At 38.2% G+C, this 22,927-nt stretch overlaps 1 protein-coding gene and 1 long non-coding RNA gene across 5 annotated transcripts in view; both read left to right on the plus strand.

Annotated features, from left to right (window-relative positions):
* The first annotated feature begins 39 nt into the window (after positions 1–39).
* On the plus strand, positions 40–12,440 carry ATPSCKMT (ATP synthase c subunit lysine N-methyltransferase). 3 transcript variants are annotated; one of them, XM_042870052.1, is made up of 5 exons: positions 40–153; positions 838–1,112; positions 2,982–3,119; positions 4,132–4,182; positions 7,612–12,440. In XM_042870052.1, the coding sequence occupies exons 1-5, from the start codon at positions 60–62 to the stop codon at positions 7,807–7,809; spliced, it is 756 nt and encodes a 251-aa protein (XP_042725986.1). In that variant the 5' UTR covers positions 40–59; the 3' UTR covers positions 7,810–12,440. The 3 variants fall into 3 exon arrangements, with proteins under 3 accessions (XP_042725986.1, XP_042725987.1, XP_042725988.1); XM_042870053.1 differs by having other exon boundaries at positions 60–258; XM_042870054.1 differs by lacking the exon at positions 40–153 and adding an exon at positions 299–395.
* Positions 12,441–16,284: 3,844 nt separating this feature from the next.
* The window catches only part of LOC122179216, a 44,003-nt gene continuing 37,360 nt past the window's right edge, over positions 16,285–22,927 (plus strand). For both annotated transcript variants that reach the window (XR_006178589.1, XR_006178590.1), the window contains exon 1: positions 16,285–16,336. This is a non-coding gene — a long non-coding RNA (uncharacterized LOC122179216). The remainder of the gene's footprint in view (positions 16,337–22,927) is intronic.

Consider the following 22,927-nt stretch of genomic DNA (forward strand, 5'->3'; position numbering starts at 1 on the left):
GCTCCCAGCGCCGCGCCTGCGCAGAGAGCCGCGCCGAGACTTATTTCTCGGCGGGAGCTATGTGGCGCCTGGGCTGGAGCGTTCTGGAAGCGTCTGAGGCTGCGGTAGCAGCGCGGTGCTGTATAGCCCTGCCCAACAGCGCGGGGGGGGCGGGTAAGGAAAGTGGATATCCTTGGGTGGAATACAGGACCTAAGCGGCCTGCGCCGGGGTGACGTGAAGAAGGGGAGTGAGGACAGACGCACCGCGGATTCAGAAAGGTGCTTTCTGCCCTCCCCCCAACTCCCAGATCGCAGTGAGAAGGGTGCTCCTGCGCCCCCTCCCCCGCCATGTTGGGATGGTATTGCCCTCCTCTAGAAGTAGTGCTGCGGGCGGCGGCGGCGCACGGCGGTTAGCGGTGTGTGCGTCTTTTCGTTTGCGTGCTGCCGTGCGTTCTTTCGGGCTGTCCTGCGCCGGGTAGGACCCCGGCTTTACAGACTTGTAGGAGGTGGAGGGGACTTCGTAGGCTCACCTGCTAAAGCAGGTTTCCTCCGATGTGTTGCCTGGGGAAGCATCCCAGGCCGGTCTTGACTATCTCCAGAGAAGGAGGCTCTGCAGCCTCTTTGGGCTTAAACACCACCTGCTTCACTGTTTCCCCAGAAAGATAGCCTAGCACCTCGGGTTACTAAAAACACAAACTTACCACCTAGAAATCGACTGAAGAATTATAAGAGGTTTTCCTGTCCCTAGTGTCTTCATTGTACCTGTCCACGCTGTACCATCATTGGTACAGTGGTGTATTGCTTTTTCTGTTCAGGAAGCAGTCAGTAAATGTGCTATGGTATTGTGTCTGCTCTCAGGTGTGATGCCTGGTGCCCCGACAGCAGAGAGCCCCTTGCCAGCAGGCTCTGAGAATGGTTCTGGAAGAAGACACTGGGGGCTGTGGATCACGGCTGGTATTGGTGGGACCCTGGTGGCACTGTATGCTGTCGTCACCCCCTTTGTGGCTCCGGCTCTGAGGAGAGTTTGCCTGCCCTTTGTTCCTGCAACTTCAGCTCAGATTGAGAACGTCCTGAAAATGTTACAAGGCAGAAGAGGCTCTGTAGTTGACATTGGTAGTGGGGATGGCCGTATTGTAAGTCATAGGCATCTTCCTTCTCTATTTCTTCTCAAGCGTGTGGCAAATACTCCAGCTGCGATCTGTTTTCTCCTATTTTATGAATATTTTGTCCCTGGCATCCACTGTTTCTGAGTCCCGTGCAAAGCTGCAAACCCAAGAATGGTTTACGTTCAGTTTGGGTGTGCGATCAATAGTTCTGTTCCTTTCTTACCCTCAGCTTGACAAAGTGGTGTTCAGAATCATAAGCTTATCCTGTTCCTTGGAAAGAATTATGCTGTTCACATAAAAAGATATAATTAAAATATTGGCACTGTGTTTCCCCAGAAGTTGTATTCTGTGTAGGTTTATAGCTGTAGTATGAGTGTCTATGAGCTTAAACAGCCCTCTTCTTTTGGAAATGCAGCTCTGCCTTTACTATATAGAAGTGATAGCACAACAAAAGAGAACAAGAAATGAATGATGGATTGAAAAATACAAATGTCATGGTGTCATTAAAGCTACAGGCTTCACATCTTTGTGCTGCACTGGCTGCCCCTTTTCAAAACGGGTATGGTAAAAAGAGAAAAAAAAAAGATAGTTCTTGAATGCTATCTTTGTCCATATTTCATGTGAATTGTTCAACTATTTGTATGCAAAGTTTGATTTGGAAATCAGAATCTGTGAAGGATTTGGGCCTTTGTGAGAAACAGAAAAAAGCGCATTGGTACAAGAGGATTGCAATTCTTGATGTCCTTTCTAGTTAGTATTCTGGCTTTTAACCCTCATGTGATGCACGTGATTTGAATGTATATATGTGAATGTATATAGTATCTGAGCATCTGATTTGTGTGTTTGTGTGTGTATTAAAATGTGTGTATGCACATCATTACCTAAATGGAAACTGAAGACCACTTGGAGGGCCAGGTGCCTAACGCTGGATGCTAGGTATTGCCTTAGTGCATCTGTGTTGAAAAAAGTTGAGCTTCTGGTCATATATTCTTAGGTATTTAGCACCCACTCATGTTGTATGTGGATAAATGTGACCATATCTTTATTTTAAGCATGGTAAAAATGTTTCTGTATGCTTGCAAATTGGTGTGCATGATGGAAGAAGAATAATTTTAATAGCATGATGTGCACACAACATATGGGATATTGTGTGAAAAAACTTGCATTTCTTCCTGACTCCACCTTGTCTGTTCTATAATTTATAATAAATCAGGCTTTTCGTGATTAGAGCTTGGCAGTAAGCTTTTAAATTATGACTGAATCCAGTTTTTTGATGTTTCTAAGAACTAGTGCCTTTTTGGTTAGCATTTACCCTTAAGAAAACAAAACCGTAAAATGAGCAAGTTTTGATCTGTTTTTGAAGGCGTTTGCTATACAGCTTAACAGTTTTGAGTCAAGATTTAATTCAAAGGAGCGTACTTAGAGTCCTTCTATTGAAAGATGCCAGCTTGAAATCCAAAATGACCTATCAAATGCCTGCCTATCACTGCTTCTCAACAAGGTTAAATGCTCTAAGCACATCTGCCTGTGTGTTACACTGTCTCCATGGTCAGTTTTAGTACTTTTTAGATCAAAGGTGGTATCATGAATATGTTAAGTTTAACTTTGGTGTAAATCATAGATGTACAAGAAGCTTGCAGCTTTGTCCTGCGATGTTTAAGTGATTTTTTTTTTTTTGTATCAATATCAGTTTCAATGGAACTTGTCACAATAGTAAAATACAGTTTGAATTTTTGGTTGCTATACTAATAATCTCTTAGGAAATAAGATCTGATTACTTACTGAAGTGCATTCCTTTGATTTGCATTATAAATAAGTCTCTCTTATGTGTTGAGGTGAATGTACTTTCTAGCACTTTCTCTGTTTCTAAGTGAAGGTTTCTTTTCTTCTTTGTAGGTGATAGCAGCTGCAAAAAGGGGATTTGAAGCTGTTGGTTATGAGTTAAATCCCTGGTTAGTCTGGTACTCCAGATACCGTGCCTGGAGGGATGGGGTACATCACAACGCCAAGTTTTATATTTCAGATCTATGGAAGGTAGGTGGTGAAGAAGCTAAGAATGAATCTGGAGTGTCTGAGAGATTTACTTGATTTGGAGGTTACTTTCTTGAAAGAACTAGAATGCTGTCTGACCACAGGTTGCTGTACTGGACTTTGGGAAGAGTGCTTCAACTGTAGAGGCAAAGGTCACCACACAGCACTCTGCTTTGCTGCTTTTGTGCTTCAGTGTCTTGCAGCACTTGCACACTATGCTCCTTGAGCATACTGTGTTGTACTCCTATGTTGAGTGATGGAGGCTGCTGTAATGTCAAGCTTCCCTGAGACCCCTTTCTGTTGAGTCAATAACACACAAGCTTAATTTGATATTTCCTTAGATGCTTGTTCTTTTATGCAGTGTGTTATGTCATTTCAAGTGTTGCTTTAAGCAACACTTAAGGTGCAACTGAGAATTTTTTTGCAGTGTTCAATCCAATGAAAATCGCTTCTTCAGTTAGATTTTTTTTGTTGTTGTATTTGTCTCTCTCCAGCTATTCCTATCAGTCTTCAAGTGGTATTTCATAATTGGTAAAGTGAATGCAAGGAATTTGGTGAACAAGTGCGAATGTACTCTTTTTATCTCTGTTCAAGTAAGGAGTGTTGGAAAACTGGGTGCTGGTGAGAAGAACCCAGGCACTGAAATTGGAAACTTCAATTTCTAGTTAACATCTAGCATAAACATAACAGACCTCAATATAAATAGGAGTTCTGGCAAAACTTAGCAGTGAGTGAAGTTCCACAAGGATTTTCTTGTCCTTCTGGAACTGATGCCGCATTTTTGACCAGACTGTAGTTGTCTAGTTCACGGCATTTTAAAGTGGTCTGTATATGAAATTCACGTGAAGTTGATACAGGATTTCAGTTCTTGGTATTTTTTGAACTAAGTTCCTGTTAAAAGGACTGTAGTTAGAGGGCTTACACTAGAAGAATGATGAGAACTTTTGAAATTATAAATGGTGTGGGTTTTTTTTGTTTTTCATGTATATTTTTAAGATTTGTTATTTCTTTCTAGGTTTCTTTTTCACGTTATACAAATGTTGTTGTTTTTGGGGTACCTCAAATGGTAAGTTTACCAATTTTGCGTTGTTTAAATGCTTCAAAACCAGTTCATCTGCAAAACAAATTAACCTACGAAACATCAAAGGTAGTACTAATGTCTAGGTATTTTCAGTTGTTTATGTTTGTGATAAAACCTGATAAAACTTGTGGCAATATACAGGCTGGGGTTGTTTTTGGTGTCTTTGCTATCCGTTAGTCAAGGTCAGAAGTAAAATGAAAACTGTTGTGCTGAAGTTGCTTTGAGAAGGTGATAGACTGGTTCTTCAAAATTTCAGTTTTTCACACTGGAAAGAAATGGGATGTTCCCTGCTCAATCTCCCTGCAAACTGTTTACAGCTGCTTTCTGTGAACTTGTTACTTGCAGTGTTGAACTTCCATTGTGTTATACAAAAATGCTTTCACCTCCGATCAGGCCAGCAGCTAGTGTACTGAAATAATCCCTTGCTCGTGTTAGATGGTGAGGATTTAGAAAGAGAGGCAGATACTTCAAGTGTAGTATGTATAAAGGCGCGTATTCTTTTTAGGAGAGCTTTGTAGCTTGTGTTGATCCACACACATCTCTGGTGAAAATGGGTTATTCAAGATTGCTGAGATATTGTTGCATAGATGCTGTTTACTTGGTGTGTTAGATCAGTCAGAGTTTTCTTTTGCTTTCAGCTTCATCTAGTTCTTATTTTTGTCTTTTTACTAGAATAGAGAAAAAAAAATCTTAAGATTTGCTATTTTGATTTTCTTTTTATTAGTGTTTTCTATGTAGGTTGAATAAGCACCTGGAAATTAAATTGAAATATCCTACAGATGCTTCTGTATTGCTCCTTCTTCTGCTGGGGCAGGTGTGGAATGAAATGGCTGCAGAGCTCTACATGATGCCATGCTGCATCATACGCTGATAGTATTGCTGGGGTAGCAATAGGGAGGTGTGTGTGCTGAGAAGCATAGGGATGTTTCCCTGCAGTTTGCTTGTTCTTTGCAGTATTGGAATTAAATGCCTACTTCACATTCATGCCTAAAATCATGTAGAAAACCAGAGAAAATGCACTACTTTTTACTACTTTTTTATTTTTCTCTAGTGATGCTTTAGTGAGAACTAATACAGTGCTTGTGCTATAGATGTTTCCAGGTTTGAATGTTGCGTGTTCTCTAGCTTGAGTTCCAGGAGGGGGCAGTGTGAAGATTGGAATCTGGAGTCAGAAATTCTGCATTTGCACCAAGGGCAGAAGTGCAGGTGAAGAAAGCTATTTCCATAAACTAGAAGTAAACAAATACCCTGGAAATACTGGCTGAATTTTTAAAGTAATTGTATAAAATGGGGGTAAGTTAGTAACAGATATGGTGGAAAGAGTAGCTATTAATCTCAGAATAGCATTCAGTGAATACCAGGCTGAATACTTCCAATAAAAATCCTGTCAGAAATGTAACAGACCCAAACATACAAACTACTGTGTTTCCTGACAATTAATTCGCTTGTTCTCTTTTAAATTTACTTCTCAAGTTGTGAATGCTTAGCCTTCTGAATGCCTAAATTGATTTCGTAGAAACTAATGTATTTTTTCTTTTTTTTACTGAAGGCAGTAGATGTCTTTTAGCTTTTATAGTAATAATGGTCTGATTTGATGCTGTCACACTGTGCTTTTATTTTACATCCAAGATCAGCTAACAGAGCTGGGATGTATTGATCTTCAGGGAAAACTGTGAGACCTCTCTGGTCTTACAATCATCTGGGGGAAGATGATGTTTTTCAGTGAGTCATTGCAAAGAGACTTATTTGTTTGGGATGGGATGACAGAATTTTTACCAGGTGTTCATGTTCACAACTTCTGTTGAATTTTAACTGTATGTATACTATACAAAAGGTTTTACTGGACTGTATGTCTATGTAGACATTTTAAAAAGCAATAAAATCGTATTGATACCAAATAAAATATGATGATAGCATCTAAAGTTACTGTGAGTTTTATCTTAACACTACTTCGCCTCAAAGATATGATTCTTTTTGGCCGAAGTATTAATGAAGTTTTCTAATTTGAGACATGAGATGTCACTGTCTTTCAGAGTTAATTGTTAAAGGTTGGACCAGGTCCACATTCGTAACCTATTGTAATGGCTATACCAACTTAGTCCTTCCTTTTCTGATGTGTTAGCTCAGTTTGAGAGATTAAATTGGGCTTGCTTTTCTCGTTTATTTAAGGTATAGTAGCAAAAATGTTTAAAAGCATTTGCTATATGGACAAAATCAGAGCAGGCAATGCTTCATAGATCTGATGTACCAATGAGTTACCTTTGAATAATTTTTACTAAAATATTTAGTTGTAATCTAAACCTAGCTATAGTGGGAGGCTGCATCAAAAATGTACAACTTACAAGTGTGTGATAATGGAAGTCAGCTTCAGCTTTTGGAAATATTAGAAAACAACACAAACTGGAAAAAAAAAATGTTCTGTTTGTTTTGGTTTTATCTTGTGTCCTTCCTGACTTAAGTTGATCTGTATTTGTCAGTAGTTTCTGTCCTTTTAACCTTTTTAATAGCTAAATGCTATGCCATTATATCAAAGCATATCAAAGATCAACATGAATAGATTTTAATTCTGGCGCTTGCTGCTGTAATTACTTGCTATAATAGATAGTGTTTGTAGAAAGGAATTTCAAACTGATATGTAGTGATCTACTTAAGCATAACATCAGACTCTTCTAAAGGAGAGAAAAAATAGATCTGTAAAGTGGGTTTCTTTTTCTTCCCCTTATGATTAAAATATCTCTCTGAGGTTGGAAAGAAATTCTTTTGAAGTCTAAATGTGTTAATACATCTCTCCAGTCCGTAATGGAATTTTTGGCATATTTAAGATAAAATATTTGGGCAGTGTTGCTCTGCTCTGAAGGAGTAATGATATATCCCCTTAAGAAATTGGGCTGATTCAAAAGCCAGTGGAAAAAAGCTGTACTGAGCAGCTCTTTAGCCAAAGGGTATGATGTTCCATACAGTACTGCTGAAGGTGCTCATGTCAGTGTGTTAATAGGCAGGGGGAAACAAAGTTCAATTTCAGAGCTGTTTAACACAGCAGTACTTTACTGTGTAGTGCCGGCAGAGAACTTGCTTTGGATTGCTGACCAAACATATTTTGAGTGTCCCAAGAACTGATTTGAGGCTAGACAGGAAATCATGAGAGGTGTTGGCTTTTGAGTATCACGCAACAAACAGTTTATGCAGCTTAGGTGTTACAAATAGTATAAAGTCAGGGTGCTAAACTCTCATGCTCTACAGAGAAGAATCATGAATGAAGAAAATAATGAATTAGAATTTGCTAAGTATTTTCTTCTTGTTTGTGGTTGTTTTTTTTCCTCAAAATCTCAATCCCTGGGCTTGTCTTAGACACTTGAATTAGAAAATGCTACTGGTTTATACTGTTTCTTAAAGTATTCTATTGCTGCTCCACAGATGCCGGAGTTGGAGAAGAAACTCAAAGAAGAACTTGAATGTAATGCCAGAATCATAGCTTGTCGTTTTCCATTCCCCTGCTGGATCCCAGATCATACAACTGGAGAAGGAGTAGACACTGTATGGGCCTATGATTTGAAATATTCTGGAGGATTTGAAGCAAGAAACTTGAAAACTACACCAGAAAGAGAATCTTAAACATCCAGTGTGTTTATGTACTGAAATTTTCAGCTTTGACTTCATTTGTTCCATGACAAGTGTAACGCAAAATATACCTCAGGGTATGGAGGGCTATATTCTCTAAAATGATGAGGAGTACACTGATTATTTGAAAACACAGAAAGGTATAGTTTAAGGATGTAATGTGGTTGATAAAAGAATGAGAAATCGTTACAGAAATCAATAACTGTGATATGGAAAATGGAGTAAAACAAGGTACAGTAATGTTAAGTGGAACTTGTAAGTTCAAATACTTGAATTGGCTAACCTAAAATGTGTGTTCTTTTTGATCTTATGTAACATTTGCTACTGTTTTTGGGGGTGGTATGCCATTGGCTTCTCAAATGAGCCGTAGTTCCCAAATGTCTTCATTAGGTAAGCTAAACAAGCATAATCAATATACATCATACATCAAGCTGATGCAAACAGAGTGTGAAGAGGCTGGTATTTTGCACTTCAGTCATAAATGTGTGTTTTTAAATGGGATACGACACAACAAGCAAATATAATGAGTACATTCGTTAACAGAATTGCATCCCTTCATTCTGATTGTGCATCTTTATTTCTATGGAGATAAAACTGCAGGAATGAGCTCTTGCTGGCATAGGTCTTCGCAGATGACCCTGATTTTGTCCTAAGGTCTCTGATTTGCAGTGGGGAGCTATCACTGCTGTAAGGTTGTCCTTTTCTAACATGGTTGCAACTCTTGTCTGTTTTGTAACATTCTGCTTACTTTACCTTTCTTTTGGTTCTTGAGTAAAGTTTGACCATCTTCTCCAATTAACAATAAGTGAAAATAAAATAGTAGCCTACCTTGGCCCCATTATAAAACAACAGAATGGCTGCAAGGGGCTTCCAAAGATAATTTAGTTCAATCCTCCTCAAGCAAGGCTGGCTAGTCAGTTGCCCATGGTCGTGTCAGTCAGCTTCTGAATATCTCTGAGGAGGGAGACTTTGCTATGTAGTGTCCATGTAAGTTTGTCAGACCTCTGTATGTGAACTATCTGTAGAACTAAGCTGGAACAAATTAGGAATTTGTCACCTGACCAGACACTTTTTTTGGGTCAACAAAATGCCAACAAAAATTGATGTTTCATTAGCAGTTGAAAAGGTGTATTTCTTGGACTTACAGTATGTGACTTGAAAATAAATGGTACAGTAGAATCTCATGTACACAAAAAGAAGAAGGGAGCAAATGTATGTGCTAGAGCCTGCAATGGAAAGGATGATTGCAGTCTTGCATATGGTCAAGTGCAGCTGTGAACATCAAGACTATCTCTTGATGAATACTTATTACTGGTGAACCAACCTTTACAGCATTTCACTACAGTGTCACATAGATCTTGTTAAACTACGCTAAATCCTTTCAACGTTATTTAAGAGATGTAAGTATTACAGTGATATGACTGGGTACAGTGGCTTATCTAAAACGTCTGTGTTTAATATCCATTTAATGGCCTTAAAACTACAATCTCAAAGGATGTCTGAAACTGTTTCTACTAAAGTAGACTATACAGAAGGGATGTTAGTTTACCGAGCTGGAAGTCCTTCCCTGACTATTTGTAAAGGGGAAGCAGCAAAAGATTTTGATAAAATAAGGTTTGTCTCATCTGTCATGCTTTGCTTTGACCCATCTTTCTGCTACTTGCTTTCACTGACATTCACTCATGTTAGATTGCCTGGAATGAAGCAGATATATTTTCCCTTGTGTTTGGCTATGTATTTGTCTATTGTATTATAATTTACTTGCCTGTTAACACATAAATCTGATTTCCTGGTTCTGCCTTTAAAGACTGTGGTGTGGACTTCTTAGTTATCACCTGCTGCTCCAGAAATACTTGTTGAAGAGAGTGAGGTAGAATTAATGATGTGGTGGCCTGAGCTTCAAGAACATTAAGTGCTGTTCTCAAGGCAAGGAGGAATTTATGATAGCTTTTAAAGCAAAGCAGAGGCCTATTTCTTACTCTGGACATACACCTTTTGTTAAGGATCTACACTGAGATAAGCAGTGGTCTATAGGGTTTTTATTCCTTATTATATTAAGGAATGCAGTGCATTTCTTGTTTCCATGCCTGAAGTGCAAAACAAAGTGAATTGTTCTGATTTATACAGGGAACTGAGAAAGCATTTTCTTTTTATGTCATTTTCAGTTTTCCCAATCACTTACTAGTATTTAATCGAGTAAGGTATCAAACGAGCATAACCATGGCTTCAGTTTTCACTGTATGAATTATATTGCTACACTTCCAATTGCTCAGATAATTATGATTTCATTGATGTGCTGCTTCAAAGTACCAATTTGTTACTTTTGAAAACTAAAAAAGCCTTTGAGAACAGGCTTAATCAAATTATAGTGCCAGACTAAAGCCACAAGAAGGAAACCCCCAAGCTATGCATACTGCTGTTCAAAATTAAGGTAATTCAGATGCACAGAAAAAAAACAAAAACAATTGTTTTATCTTTGATTGTTTTCTAGTAGAATCACCTGAGTTTTGGGAGCTACTTGTCCCTTGATGTATCTTAGCAGAAAAGAAATGTTGCTGCATTGCCAAATGAGTAATGCTTTACTGAAGTTCAGTAGAACTTGATCTGTGTGAAAATAAATCGTAGTTCTTTGGGCAATGGTTTGATTACGAGAGAGCCATCTGATACACACATTGCTTGGTGTATGTTGCACTGTCAGTATGGCTACTCCAGTCTCAACCAAGCTTGTCAGATCTGTGTATTTGTTTGATGAGCTTTAGGCATTTCTGTATTACTAGGTGTTTTCAAGTTCTTGACTTACCCTCTGGAGTGTGATAATATGCTGTCATTTAATCTAATACTGCTCCAAGGAAGCTCATCCTCCATCTCTGCATTGCTGTTTATTTGTGACTCATGAATTGTAGCCAGGTAAGGAGATGTAAAATCAAATTTATAATACAGTGCTTCATTTCAGAAGGGTAGGGGAATGAGTATTATCTGTGGGGAAAACACTTCCAGGGCCCAGGCTTAGGGAAAGTCTTTTAACTTTAATAAAGGATATGTCTCATGAGGCACCAGAGATCACCTACATTCTGCACTAGTATTGTTTTTAAGACATTTCTCATCTGAACGTACTTTAAAAAAATGTTACCACCATTGCAATACCATTAAGAGATCTGAAGAGGAAGTAGGCATAGATAACATCTTTTCATGTTCTATGTTTTGTACTGCGGGGTGAAGAGAGGAAGGGTATCTATAGGCAGAGTATGGCACTTTGAACCATTCCAAAAGCAGTCTGACAGACTAGCATCATATATCTGTGTATTACTCATTGGATTTGTGCATTCGTATTAAGAATGAGCTGTGGGGAAATGAGAGTCAGAAGTGAGTCTGATGCCATTAGGCTTGATTGGAACAGGGATTTCTCATTGATTACCTCAGACTTCTGTAGTTTATTTTTATTATGGTTTGCAAATACTGAAGCATTATTCAAGGAAACATGATTCTTTCAAATACATGATTCAAGAGGGCACTCTAACATCGGATTTAATGACAATAAATTCTGATTTAAGTTATTTTTCTTTTCCTAAGTTTGCAGTTAGCATATGTCTAGATTTATGATGTAGCTGCAACCTGTTCCTCCCCCCTTCCCCGCAGAAATAGCTCGTTTCTGCCAGAAGAATTCTGGAATTCTTGATTAAAAATGTGGCTTCTATATTTAATTGTTAAAAAATTACTCCTGTGTGTGAAAGCTGTAAAAATGAATCTTCTTGGTATTTTTTTTTTTTTGTTGGTTAATCTTTATTCATCCTCGTATCCTTAACTTAAGAAGACTTTATTAGTTGTTGGTTCTTTTCTTCATTCTGTTTTTTTATTTCTTCCTCTTATTTCAGCATTTGTTTTTATTTTTCATAGTGTCTTACAGTTTTGATTATGTGCTCTCACAAATTCTTTTTCTGTAAACTGGTAGCTTTATTTTATCAGCAAACCTTGTAGGAAGACTTAGTGTTTTACAGGAATGTCTTTTTTCTCTGTAGCTTTTTTTTTTTTTTTTTAACATGTATTTAACTTTAAACCCCTTGTTTTATTTAGCTGTCTGTATGCTGACACAGCATGATTTTTATTTCCAGTAAATGAAAGAAAAACACATCCACCCGTATGGTTTTGAGACTGAAAAACAGCCTTGGTCTACAACAATTCTGGCTGTTTAGTAGTTTTAAGTACTTAATTTAGCATTTTTATTATATTTCATCACTTGGGAAATGAACACAGGCCTTTTACCCATTCAGTAGTTCTTCTCGTTGGGTTATTTGTTCAGGTGGGATTTTTGCTGATTTCTTTTTCTTAGTATAATGTTGGGTTTTCTATTACAGACTTCGGTTGAAATGTGGAACTGATGTTTTTGCTGTGAATTGCTGAGTAGTCCCTGAAAAATCACTTTAATACAGCCGTGTGAACTGCTATGATTGGTTAAAAAAAAAAAACAAGTTGGTTAAGTTTAAGTTTTAAAGTTAAAGCCAACTGCTTTACCAGTAAATGTGAAGGGATGCTTCTTGGTTTACTGTGTGTGCTGTGCTCTTTGAAAATAAAGTATGTTTTGCAAGACTCTACTGAAGCTTGTGGAATAAAGTTTTGAGGTGACTGGAGGTCTTTGCAATGTCAAAAATAGAAAATTAATGGCTTTCTCCCTGAGGACTGTGGGCTGCTTCTGAAGAAACCAGAAGTAATTTAAAGGACTGATCTACTGTTAGTAGGTTTGCTGCCCGTGGTCTTGTCATCCCATAGGAAAATTTCAGTATATTTGAAGTGAACATTTGAGGGTCACTGAACTAAAAATATGGATTTAGATATGATGGTATTGACCAATGAAAACGAGTTTATCAAATTGGGGGGTTTCTGCCTTCTTTCTGTTGTCCCTTGCTTTGGGCTGTTGAGCCTTGAATCTCTGCTCTAAACAAGTGCTTCTGGTGAGCACTTCATATCTGAGTGAGAGCAGGGGGTTGTTTCTGCACATTTCCCATTGCTCTCTAATCAATTCTAGCTTTGAAAAATAAAGTGTGAGGAGGGAACACAGAATGAACAATGGGAGGATCGGCGGAAGTTCTGGGAGAGAAATGAGTGGTGTGGTGTATGGCCCAAAATCCAAAGGGTCTTCTCTGTCACTGTCACTCTAGCCATCTCAATGCTGATCTGTCTTTTTTTCTAGGACTACGTAGCTCTTACATACGTAGTTCAGAGTGCATGCACAAATCAAAATAACTCATATGTCCAAATGTGCTGTAATTCGGATTCTCTACAGAGGTCCTTATCATTTGTTTCCCTGTGTGTTTTATTGTTTCTTCCTTTTCTTCAGCACGTGTGGAAGCCAAGTTTATATCCTGACTACCTTTGTGCTTAATTCATATGTAAGTTTTGTGAGTATAATCAACACTGATGAAGTTTATTTGCAAACATAAATCTCAGCCTGCATCAGTTCTGAACAAGAACAGAACAGGTAATGGTCACGATGTGTGAATACAAATGCTATTTAGTGACATAGAATCATAGAATCATAGAATCACTAAGGTTGGAAAAGACCTAAAAGATCACCCAGTCCAACCGTTCACCTATTCCCAATAGCTCCTACTAAACCATGTCCCTCAACACAACATCCAGACAAAGATGATCAGAGTCTCTTGCTGCTTCAGTGCTTTAATTTCAGTTGTCAGTCTGGTATGTCAAGCAAAGTCCAGGGAATGCAAGGCTAATAGTAGCAAAGTAGCATTGTTGTGTGGTGTTTTAAAATAACTGTGTATTCTAGTAAATTTTGAGATTTTTTTTTTAATAAAGTGTTACAGAATAAACAATATCGAAAAAAACAGAAGACCAATACCAGAACAAAAAAATCTCCAGCCCCCTCTGAGTGACAGCATCACTGATTTGAAAGGAAACTGCATTTATCACCCTGAAAAGGCATAGAAACAGCTTCTACTATGAGAACAATCTCTGGCTTCAGGGGCTGGCTAGTTTTTACTGAAGTGAGTTAAGTATAACGGGTTAAATCCACACTGATTTAACAAATGCTTAAGCTTCCTAGAACTGCCTTATTCTTGTAAGCCTCTCAGACGTGCCATCTAAATTAGGTTGTTTGCTTGTTCTAATAAAAATCCTGATCAGATAGAACTCTTCTGAGGATTATTTGTCTGAGTGAAAAATTAGGCAGCCTAAGCACACTTCCAGGAAACAGGAGACTTGGATATTTGCCTGATACTGGTTGCTCTTCCAAATGATCTATAGTGAATCTCATGCCTCCTCTTCCTCTGCATCCCATAACGAGTGATACTCCTGCTGCAGTTCCCATGGCTCATGGTGCCCTTAATTTGGGCTTCCATTCACCTTTATGCCCCTGCCCTCCTCTGGTTCTGGGAAGGGAGGCTGATGGCTCCTTGGGTGGGACTGGGAGCAAGCAGGAATTATTTGGGCTTTCTCCACTGCTTTCATCTTTTTGTGCTCCTGTGTGTGTGTGCAGGGAACTTTTTATCAGTTAGCTGGGGTAGGCTTTCTCCTTACAGCAGCATAATATATGCAGTAGTAAAACTATTATATGGTGAAGTCCTCTCAGTTGGCAGCTGCATGTCCGCATCTACTGCTGGAAGAGTGCATTTTCAGATGGCTGCTGCTGAGGGTGGCAGTACCTGTGCCATTACACAATGAATGGAGCTAGAGATAGGTCAGATGCTCACATGTGTGCCATATTCTTACTGATGACTGGAAGACATAGCACCTGTGGTGCTTCATGACTTTTTTTTTTTTTTTTCTTTCTTCAGTCTTGTGTTTTTCTTAGCTGTTTTTACATCAAGTAGTTCTTACCATTTGATGTCTCCTGGTTATAGCTTTTGAACTGTATTTGGATTCTGCTTTTTATATGACTGTTAGTCTGGTTCTTCTCTATATTTGATAATTTCCATTTTTTTGTAGGACAGAAGTTCAAACTATCACTGTTAAATATAGATTGGCTACAATCCAGTTCAGGCACTGTGGCCTTCTTACTGTATTATTTACTTCAATTTTTATTTTTTACCCTTTTTTACATAGTCTGTGTTAGTTCCTTTTGGAATTGTTACTAAATCAGCATAAATCAATGTGACCTTTTTTTTTTTTTTTTTTTCTTTTCAGAAATTCTTTGGGTAGATCTGTCATGGTCTATGTTTGTAAGGCTACGTTCTCATTTCTTGCTTTTATATTTTAATTATTCTTAGGTACAATTAAGATAATCTGAGGGAAGGACTGTTTTCCTTAGGCCTAACTTTCGTCAAAATGTCATGTAAGATAGAAGGAAAAAGTTTCATGAGACTTGGCAGCTCTTCCTGTTACAGCTCACTATCTTTACAAGCCCAAATGCCTTTCAGCCTGACGTTACCATCAGTTTAAAGTACAGTTACTGTCTTGATCTTCTCTTTCAGAAGCTGTTTGGCAGGGATCAGCTTAACCAACTCAAGGCCAGCCGTGGTGCGAGTTACATTTGTCTGGAAAGGAAGCTACTGAAATTCATAGATTCTTCCTAGGCCAGTTTTTTTGGGGTAACTTTTCAAGAGTCAGAGTTGAAAACTTGACATTTATCCTCTCTAAATATGAACATCAAGACAAAACACTGCTTTCTCTATTTATGGGGAAAATACATGTTGAATTATGTGTCAACAAATACGTTGCCTTCACCATGGCAATCAAATCTCTTTATCTACCAATTAAGCAAATATAATAAAAGGTTATGAGCCCAGCAACAAAGCTGTTAAACAACAGTACTGCTTTCTGCCTCTTATCACCAAATCATGAAAAACAATTGTAAAATCAGACCAGTCTTGTGAAGTCAAAAAGCAGATCAGAATGGATGTACAGAATGCTTGAGGTGATTCTACAAAGGAAGCCTAAATTGTTCATTGAAAGATTAGTGACAGTCCTTCCTTAGCCCCTAAACTGAAAGGCTTTTCTTTGCATCACCTTACATAGAATGCTACTTTTGCTGCAGTACACTAATGCACGTAATTCAGACCACTGGAATTAAAAAGCTGCATGGGTGAATGGTGGTGTTCCTGCTCAAGCTCACCAGCTTAGTAACATTAATCAGCTACAGTGAGGCTTGGATGTTCAGCGTGTGCTGAACACTGATGGTACAGCAGGAACCTGAAAATCAGGTACAAGTCAATATGCTTCTTCAGCTGGGACTGATAATGAACAGCACAAAAGAGCCACCTGAACTGAAAAGCATTAAAGCTGCTTCTAAGAAGCAAGAAGGCTGTGTCACTTGCTTTCAAAGTGTTTACTGGAAAGTGTATGGGAACTGTTGAGTCAGGCCTGAACCCTTGATTGATCACCTGGGGAAAGGACTGAGTCAGCCATGAAAGCACAGGTGAAGGCAATTCAGCTGTGTGACCAGAAGGGGTGGAGCCTGGCTGCATCTCTCCTAGACCCATTTAAGGGCTGACTGCCACCGGGGAAGGGTCTTTTTCTGGAGGTCTCTCCCTGGTGGAGCTTTCCCCTGCAAACCTAGAATCTGCTGATACAGGTGAGCAATCTTCTTCCATTCTTTATATAGCACCTTTCTATTTTGCTGGTTCTTTCGTCATTGTGCCTTTGTAGTAATACCTTTTCCATTGTATTGATCTGTCTAGTTACTACAGAAAGTGATAGAGAAGAAGTGTGTAGTCTTATTTAAATTGTTTTCTGTATTGTAGTGCTGTTAAACTCTCTATTGTTTCTATGTACATTAGAGGGGATCTGTGCAGTAGGTGGACTTAACTGATTATGCTGATAAAAGTAATCTGAAAAATCATTTGTTTGTTCTCTCAAACACTGTGGCCTACATGCAGCATAGTTCTGATCTAAATGCTGTTATTTTTGAGTGATTGTACAACAGAGCTTTAATTTTCAAGGATCAATGCATTGCACATACAATTTTTTAATATCTTTGTATAGATATCTGGCTTGCAGTGGTATCTTTGGTTGCAATGCATATCTTCTAGGTTTGTAGATATCACCACGGTGTACAGAGAATTCATACCATTCTTGTTAAAATTGTGTTTTCTCTAATGTTTTAGGCAAGGTATGTTATTGGTACTTGGTGCCGTTAGAGACTGGATTTCAGAAACAGGTTTCAGCTTGTATGCTTTGTAGTGCAAAAGGTACTAAGAAGCTCTGGTATTAATATACTTGTTCTTTAAGAAAAACTTGATACTCTCTGATTTTTAAAATGTTTCTCTGCGTGTTCCACAGATGGTCTGTTTATGGTTGGTTGATATATTTATAAGGAGCCAGTAAGTTGCACAACCTGCGAAGGCTGTTATCATTTTACCTTCAAACTGTTCTTGCTATTTTCAGTTGCCTTCCACCTTCTCGATCAAACTCTATTACTTGCTTCTGCGTATAGAGGTATAAATTTTGTTTGTGTATTAGCATTAGCATCTATTTGCTGCTTAACCTGCTCTGACCTCCACCACCCGCGCATTTTTTTCTCCCTTTCTTGCTACCAGGTTTTTGAAGTTTTAGTTTAAATTAGGATATTCTCAACTTCTACATTAGATATATTTGCTTAAGTCATAGAAGCCATAGTTTGAAGATAGCAGCAGGAGGATTAATTCAGCACCTTTGCCGAATAGATTAACTTGTACTTAAAAGAAGCCTTATTCCTAGATTCTAAAGCTCCTTATAGAAAATCGTCTTCAAGATGTGAGACTGAGGAAAACAAACAAACAAAAACCCAATGAAGTATGTGATATCTTCCAAGGGGTGAAGTTTATAAAGACCTCTCTTAATGCATTCTGAAATGTATCTGCAGATACAGTCCATACTACAGTTGCTAGTTGCCTCAAATAAAGAGCAGGAGGGAAAGCAGAGACTGAGACAATATGTTAACAGCTGGTAGAACTCTTGTGACTTGCAAAGTAGAACTAACTTTCTATCTCCTAAAAGAAGTCTAGATAGAGTGAGTAAAGATATTAATTAACCTTTCCTAGTGATAAATCTCTGTGAAGTGTAATTGGTTTGAGTCTTCTATGCTTTTATATTTGCTGGCTCTTGGCTGATTGAACAGTCTGTTGGCATTTGACCTATGGAAAACGAGGCTGATCTCAATGCTAAGGTTGTGCGTGACTCCTGCATCTGCAGGTGGATATTTGTATGACCATACGCAATTATCCTACTGCGCTATTCTGAGTTTCCCAGATTGCTCTTGCATAATTCAACAAAACTAGCAAAAACAAAACCTGAACTAGTGTTTTTTCAAATTAGTCAGTATGCTGTCTATTTTTGTTTTTACGTGCATTTATTTAATTTAGAAGCCTCATGTTTTTTCTACTTATTTGGTTTCTCAGTGAGATGGCATTTATGCACTTTATCAGTATTCCCTCAGTATGGGTAGTGTGAAAATATAGGAATAAATACCCTTCCAGCAGGTTGCAGCCTTCATTTTTGTACATGAATCTTAGTGGAAGTTATGAAGAAATGGTACCATTTGAACTGATTGGAAAGAAAATTGAAACAATAATGAAGGTGCAGACTTAAATAATAGTAAACCTTCTGACTAGAAAACTGTCTTTTTACTGATGCTCTATTAAACTGCAGCAAAGCAGTCTTTAGTCTTTTACTGTTTGATGTTACGTGTTGCGGTGTTTGTAGTGCAATATATGTTTAAAGTATGTCATAATCCTTCTGGATTTTGGTCAGTTTAATGCTTCTGTGTCTTTCTAGATGTAGCTCTGCTCCTGGGTGAGTTGTTAATGGTAAGGTAGCTGAACAGTCATTATGTTGTAGTATGCAATTCTGCCTACTTAAATAGAGGAGCTACTCAACTATTAGCTTCTTTCTGTCATTATGCTCAATCTGCCTGACCCTCAAACAGTAATAATGATAGCATGAAGGGTGCAATGGGGAAAGTGGCTAAAAATAAATACTCATTCATGATAAATTCTCATGACTTCTGTGATGAGGGGAAATTACTTGCATTTATTGCCAGATCAGCTAACCTTTCAATTTTCAGAGAAAGCTTTTACGATGAGATCAGAGGACAACGTCACATTATAGGTTTTATTTAAAAGAGGCAAACTTAACATTCACTCCTATTTCTTGCTTCCTGGCGCTAGGTAAATAGACAAATATTTCTTCTTTGAAAAAGAGCATCTGAGATATTGAGACAAATGAAACGCCTGGTGAATATAACTCCTTTATTCTATTACAGATTTCTCTAGATAAAATCTTAAGCAACTTCATCAACTATAATTTGTATCTCAGAAATAGTTGGTAACCTGAATTGTGACTGAATCCTGTTGTAACTCTTTAAACTTTGCTCCAAACCATGTGCAAGAGGACTTTGGCATTGTTAAGTTGGGAGCATTTGTTTGCCAGCAGTAGCAACTCAGTGCCTTTTGGTTGCTTATCTTCAGTGAAAAGTCATGATTTGGTCAGTGCGTTTCCCTGTATGGGCAAGATATACTTCACCTTTTAATAAATAGCAGGCTTTTATTTGTGTCTCCAAATGTTTAAAGGATCCCTCGGAGTTCTTGCTAACCAACCACTGCTGACGAGGGGACAGGGACTGAACAGCTGCGAGCTCATCAGCTATTTCCCATCCTGACCTGCATGTGACCAGCAGGAAATGGAGCTATGGGCCTGGTTCTATTTTATCCATTCTGTAAGTGAGCCTTCTGCTTTCTGATGGGCCCCTCCCCTTGGTTGTGGATGTGCTCTATGGGTGTTCCCAGACTGACTTCTCATGACCTGGCTCCTGATGTTACCTAGTATATGGCCTGGTTCTCAGCCCCGATATCTGCTTACCATTAGCCTGTCTTAGTTTACTTCTCTTTAGGACTCTGCACTTTTGTTTGTTCTGTGAACTCCTGGTAAGGCTATGCTGCCAGCACTGTTGGTTCTGTAACTCTGCTTTGTTTAGATTTTTCTTCTGTGAGTTTGTTTGTCAATATGTTTTCATGAACGTGGGTGCATTTTCTACTCTTTTCCTCATGGTAATCAGGCAAGCAGAGATTTCTTTTGTGCCTGAAACCCAGACAGTAATTTGACAGATTAATGTCGTAAAATAACAGCAGTATGTTAACATATATAACTCTGAAGCCATTATTAGAACTATTTCAACAAACTCTTGTTCAATTATTTATTTCAGATGGGACGTTATATTCATTGTGCTTTTGTGATAATCTTTCTTTCTTATTCAGTGCATAGGCTTGGTGTTTTGTTGTTTTTGCTACCCAGAACCTGCTGAGTAGTAACATAAGGGTTTTGATGCTGCTTTTTTTATCAGTTTAATTGAGATTAAGCAACGGAGGTGTCAAGGCTTACTGTAACATTGCTCCTTCCTGAGTTCAGTGACTGAATTCCTGACATCTGCACATGACTTTTGTTCCTTCTACCTTTCCTGGTCGATATACTATTGGAACTGGTACTTGTTTTAAGTAGGCTTCAACTATTTCCTTTGATATTTAATAATTTGTTGGGCACCTTGTGAGAGCAGTAGCAAGTCTGCAAAAAAACAGAATTGAGAAGAACATGTATCATGAACAAGTTGTACTTAACTTGTGCCTAATCTTGCACATATTTAGTTTTGTTCATAATGCATGGAGACTAACGCAGGTGATCTGATCTGGAAGAAATGGTAGAATAAATGCTGTACTTTGGCAAATGTCCTTTAATACCATGCCATGACCTTTAATACCATTAAGACAACATGCCTCTGAAATTACTCTTATTTGATGAGGACATTTTAAAAGATGAATTTAGGACATAAGTTTTTTTTTTTTCCTTTTTCAGGAGTTACGTAATGGAGATGAGCTACACTGATACAGTGAGAACTAAATCTTTGAAGGCCATAAAAATGGCAATCTGGAAAAAAAAAAAAAGTAAAATGAACAAAACATAGATATTCAAAGAATAGCCTGGAACGCTTAGTTTGTCTGTAAACAAAATGTTATTGGATTTTAATTTGAAGGAAAGCATTCTGATTTGTGTAATCTTGGTTAAAGCTATTCACTGAACTGCAACCTAATGCACAAACAGCTTTGTCTCTGAATATGTGTTTTCTAAAAGCAAATGAGCCTTGTTAAATATTGCCTGGGTTTCTATGCAATGTACCATAGCACTCTGTACATAGGTAATTATGCTCTAGCTGCAGTCTTTTCATTTTCAGGTATATGAGTGACGCTCCTAACTTAACAAAAACTGAGGGGAACTCATGTATAGTGTAGCCATTTTCCCCAGTGATTTTCCACATGTTGAATGGGATAAAGTGGTATTTGGTTTAATAATTGGAATAAAAATGTCTTGTTTATGTAAATGTTGGATCTCTATTATATTACATTGTTTTCTGAATTTTTAACCTAAACATTATTTGTTTTTATATTGCTATAATTTAGTCAAACTTAATTGGAATATTTTTCACTACTGAAATTAAATACACAGGAGTGTCCTGTTTTCCTGTGAAATATACTCCGTTTGTATGTGTTGTAATTCTTTCTCTGCCTGAGGGAATTTAACTCGTGTCCCTATAGTACTTGAGCATGGAACTGTTTTATTCTGTATGCGTAATTAAAGCAGCCCCTGCTGCAGGGGTTGTGCAAGTTCCTCCTCTGCCAGCAGAGGAAGAGACCAAGCAGTGACTTCTAAACCTCTCTTACGTCTCATGTTCACTGTGTGCCCCTTATTTTCAACAAATCAGTGCTGTCTGTGTGTTATTAGTATGCTGTGGAGGTGATGGGAAACCTGCAGCCCTCTCCTAGGGAGGCTTTGCCCTGTGTTTCCCTGCTGCTGCTGGCCATGCTGCTTCCTCCTTCACCCAGATGAAGTGATGAGGTGTGAGGAAAGGTACTGTCATTCTGGGCACCTTTTGGCCTTCACTGCTATGTTATCATGGTGCCGCTGGTGTGGAGGATGAACCTACTCATTTTCTGTCAGTAAATATTTCAGGCGGCTCCGATGCCTCTCTTTTTCTTACTGCCCTTTCTTTTCCGTCATATTTTTTGGACTTAAATGACAGTCAAGAGACAGATACTTGTCTTACTGTTCAGTCAAGTGCCCCAAGTCCTCAGCTCTTATCGCCAATTACATTCTAAGTTTCAACTAGAAAGGCTGTCTTGATCTCCTGATCTTGTGGCTAATGTGCACAAACTAATTGATGTGGAAACATACACATGTAGTACAGTTAACACCTATTTAATGTACGGTCCTTCATAATGTGCTTTATTTTATAGTCTCTTGCAATCCATAATTCAGTGTAAGATTGGGCAGCCTGTTCCAGGGAGATGGAGGAGTCACTGTCCCTGAAGGTATTCGAGAACTGTGTGCATGTGGCACTGAGGGACATGGAAGTCAGAAACCTGAAACTTGAGTAAAGATTTTTATCAGCGTTTCAGCAGAAAACGTGATAATGTGTGACAACAGAAAAGCTTTTGTTTAGTTATCTTCAGAATATTTCAATTACTAAAGTTCTAAGTCAGTCCCTTCAAGACAGGAGTGAACTTATTTTACTTGAGAACTTTTGGTCAGTAGATGGAACTAGGGTACCTGTTTTGTTATTTACACCATTTAGCATCTTACATTCATACTGAGAAGGTAAATAAGGTATTTCATAGTTAATATAATTACTTGAAAAGTTTCAACAATCTGTCAAGAACTCCTTTCCACAAACTGAATTCCTAATACAGCAAGATATATATATTTTCATAGTCTGTGGCAGATTTGAATGGTAAATTGCTGGTGAGTAGGGAAGGGTTTTTCTATGCATAATTGTTTTGCTTTTGTTCTGTTGTTCTGACTTAAATGTTGACAATTTATCTTTGCTGAATGACACTGCAATGTCAGATACTTCTAGCTAGTATGTATGCATTTAGATGAGGAAACAGAACTATCATGATAGGTTTTCATTTTAATAAACACACAAACATGGCAATAGAAGTTAGTTTCTGAAGAAAACATATTACCTGTTCTTATTGGTAATACAGAGACAATTTTTTGTGCAAAAATTGATGCTGCATTTTCTGAGTATGTTCTAAGTATCTACGTCAAGTTCAACAGTGGAAATGTTCTGCCTCTTGTTGGTAATCTATGAATGACACTCTAATATTACTGTGTGAAGGTGAATGTTATTTAGAAATAT

The sequence above is a fragment of the Lagopus leucura genome, unplaced genomic scaffold (assembly GCF_019238085.1).
Source record: "Lagopus leucura isolate 7727_CA_CO unplaced genomic scaffold, USGS_WTPT01 Super-Scaffold_100002, whole genome shotgun sequence".
Lineage (NCBI taxonomy): Eukaryota > Metazoa > Chordata > Aves > Galliformes > Phasianidae > Lagopus > Lagopus leucura.

Excerpts from the sequence above, each read along its gene's own strand:
- ATPSCKMT (XM_042870052.1), top strand. The coding sequence starts at position 60 with ATGTGGCGCCTGGGCTGGAGCGTTCTGGAAGCGTCTGAGGCTGCGGTA. Across the intron at positions 1,113-2,981 it reads GTAGTGGGGATGGCCGTATT|GTGATAGCAGCTGCAAAAAG; the intron begins GTAAGTCATAGG and ends TCTTCTTTGTAG. Across the intron at positions 3,120-4,131 it reads ATATTTCAGATCTATGGAAG|GTTTCTTTTTCACGTTATAC; the intron begins GTAGGTGGTGAA and ends ATTTCTTTCTAG.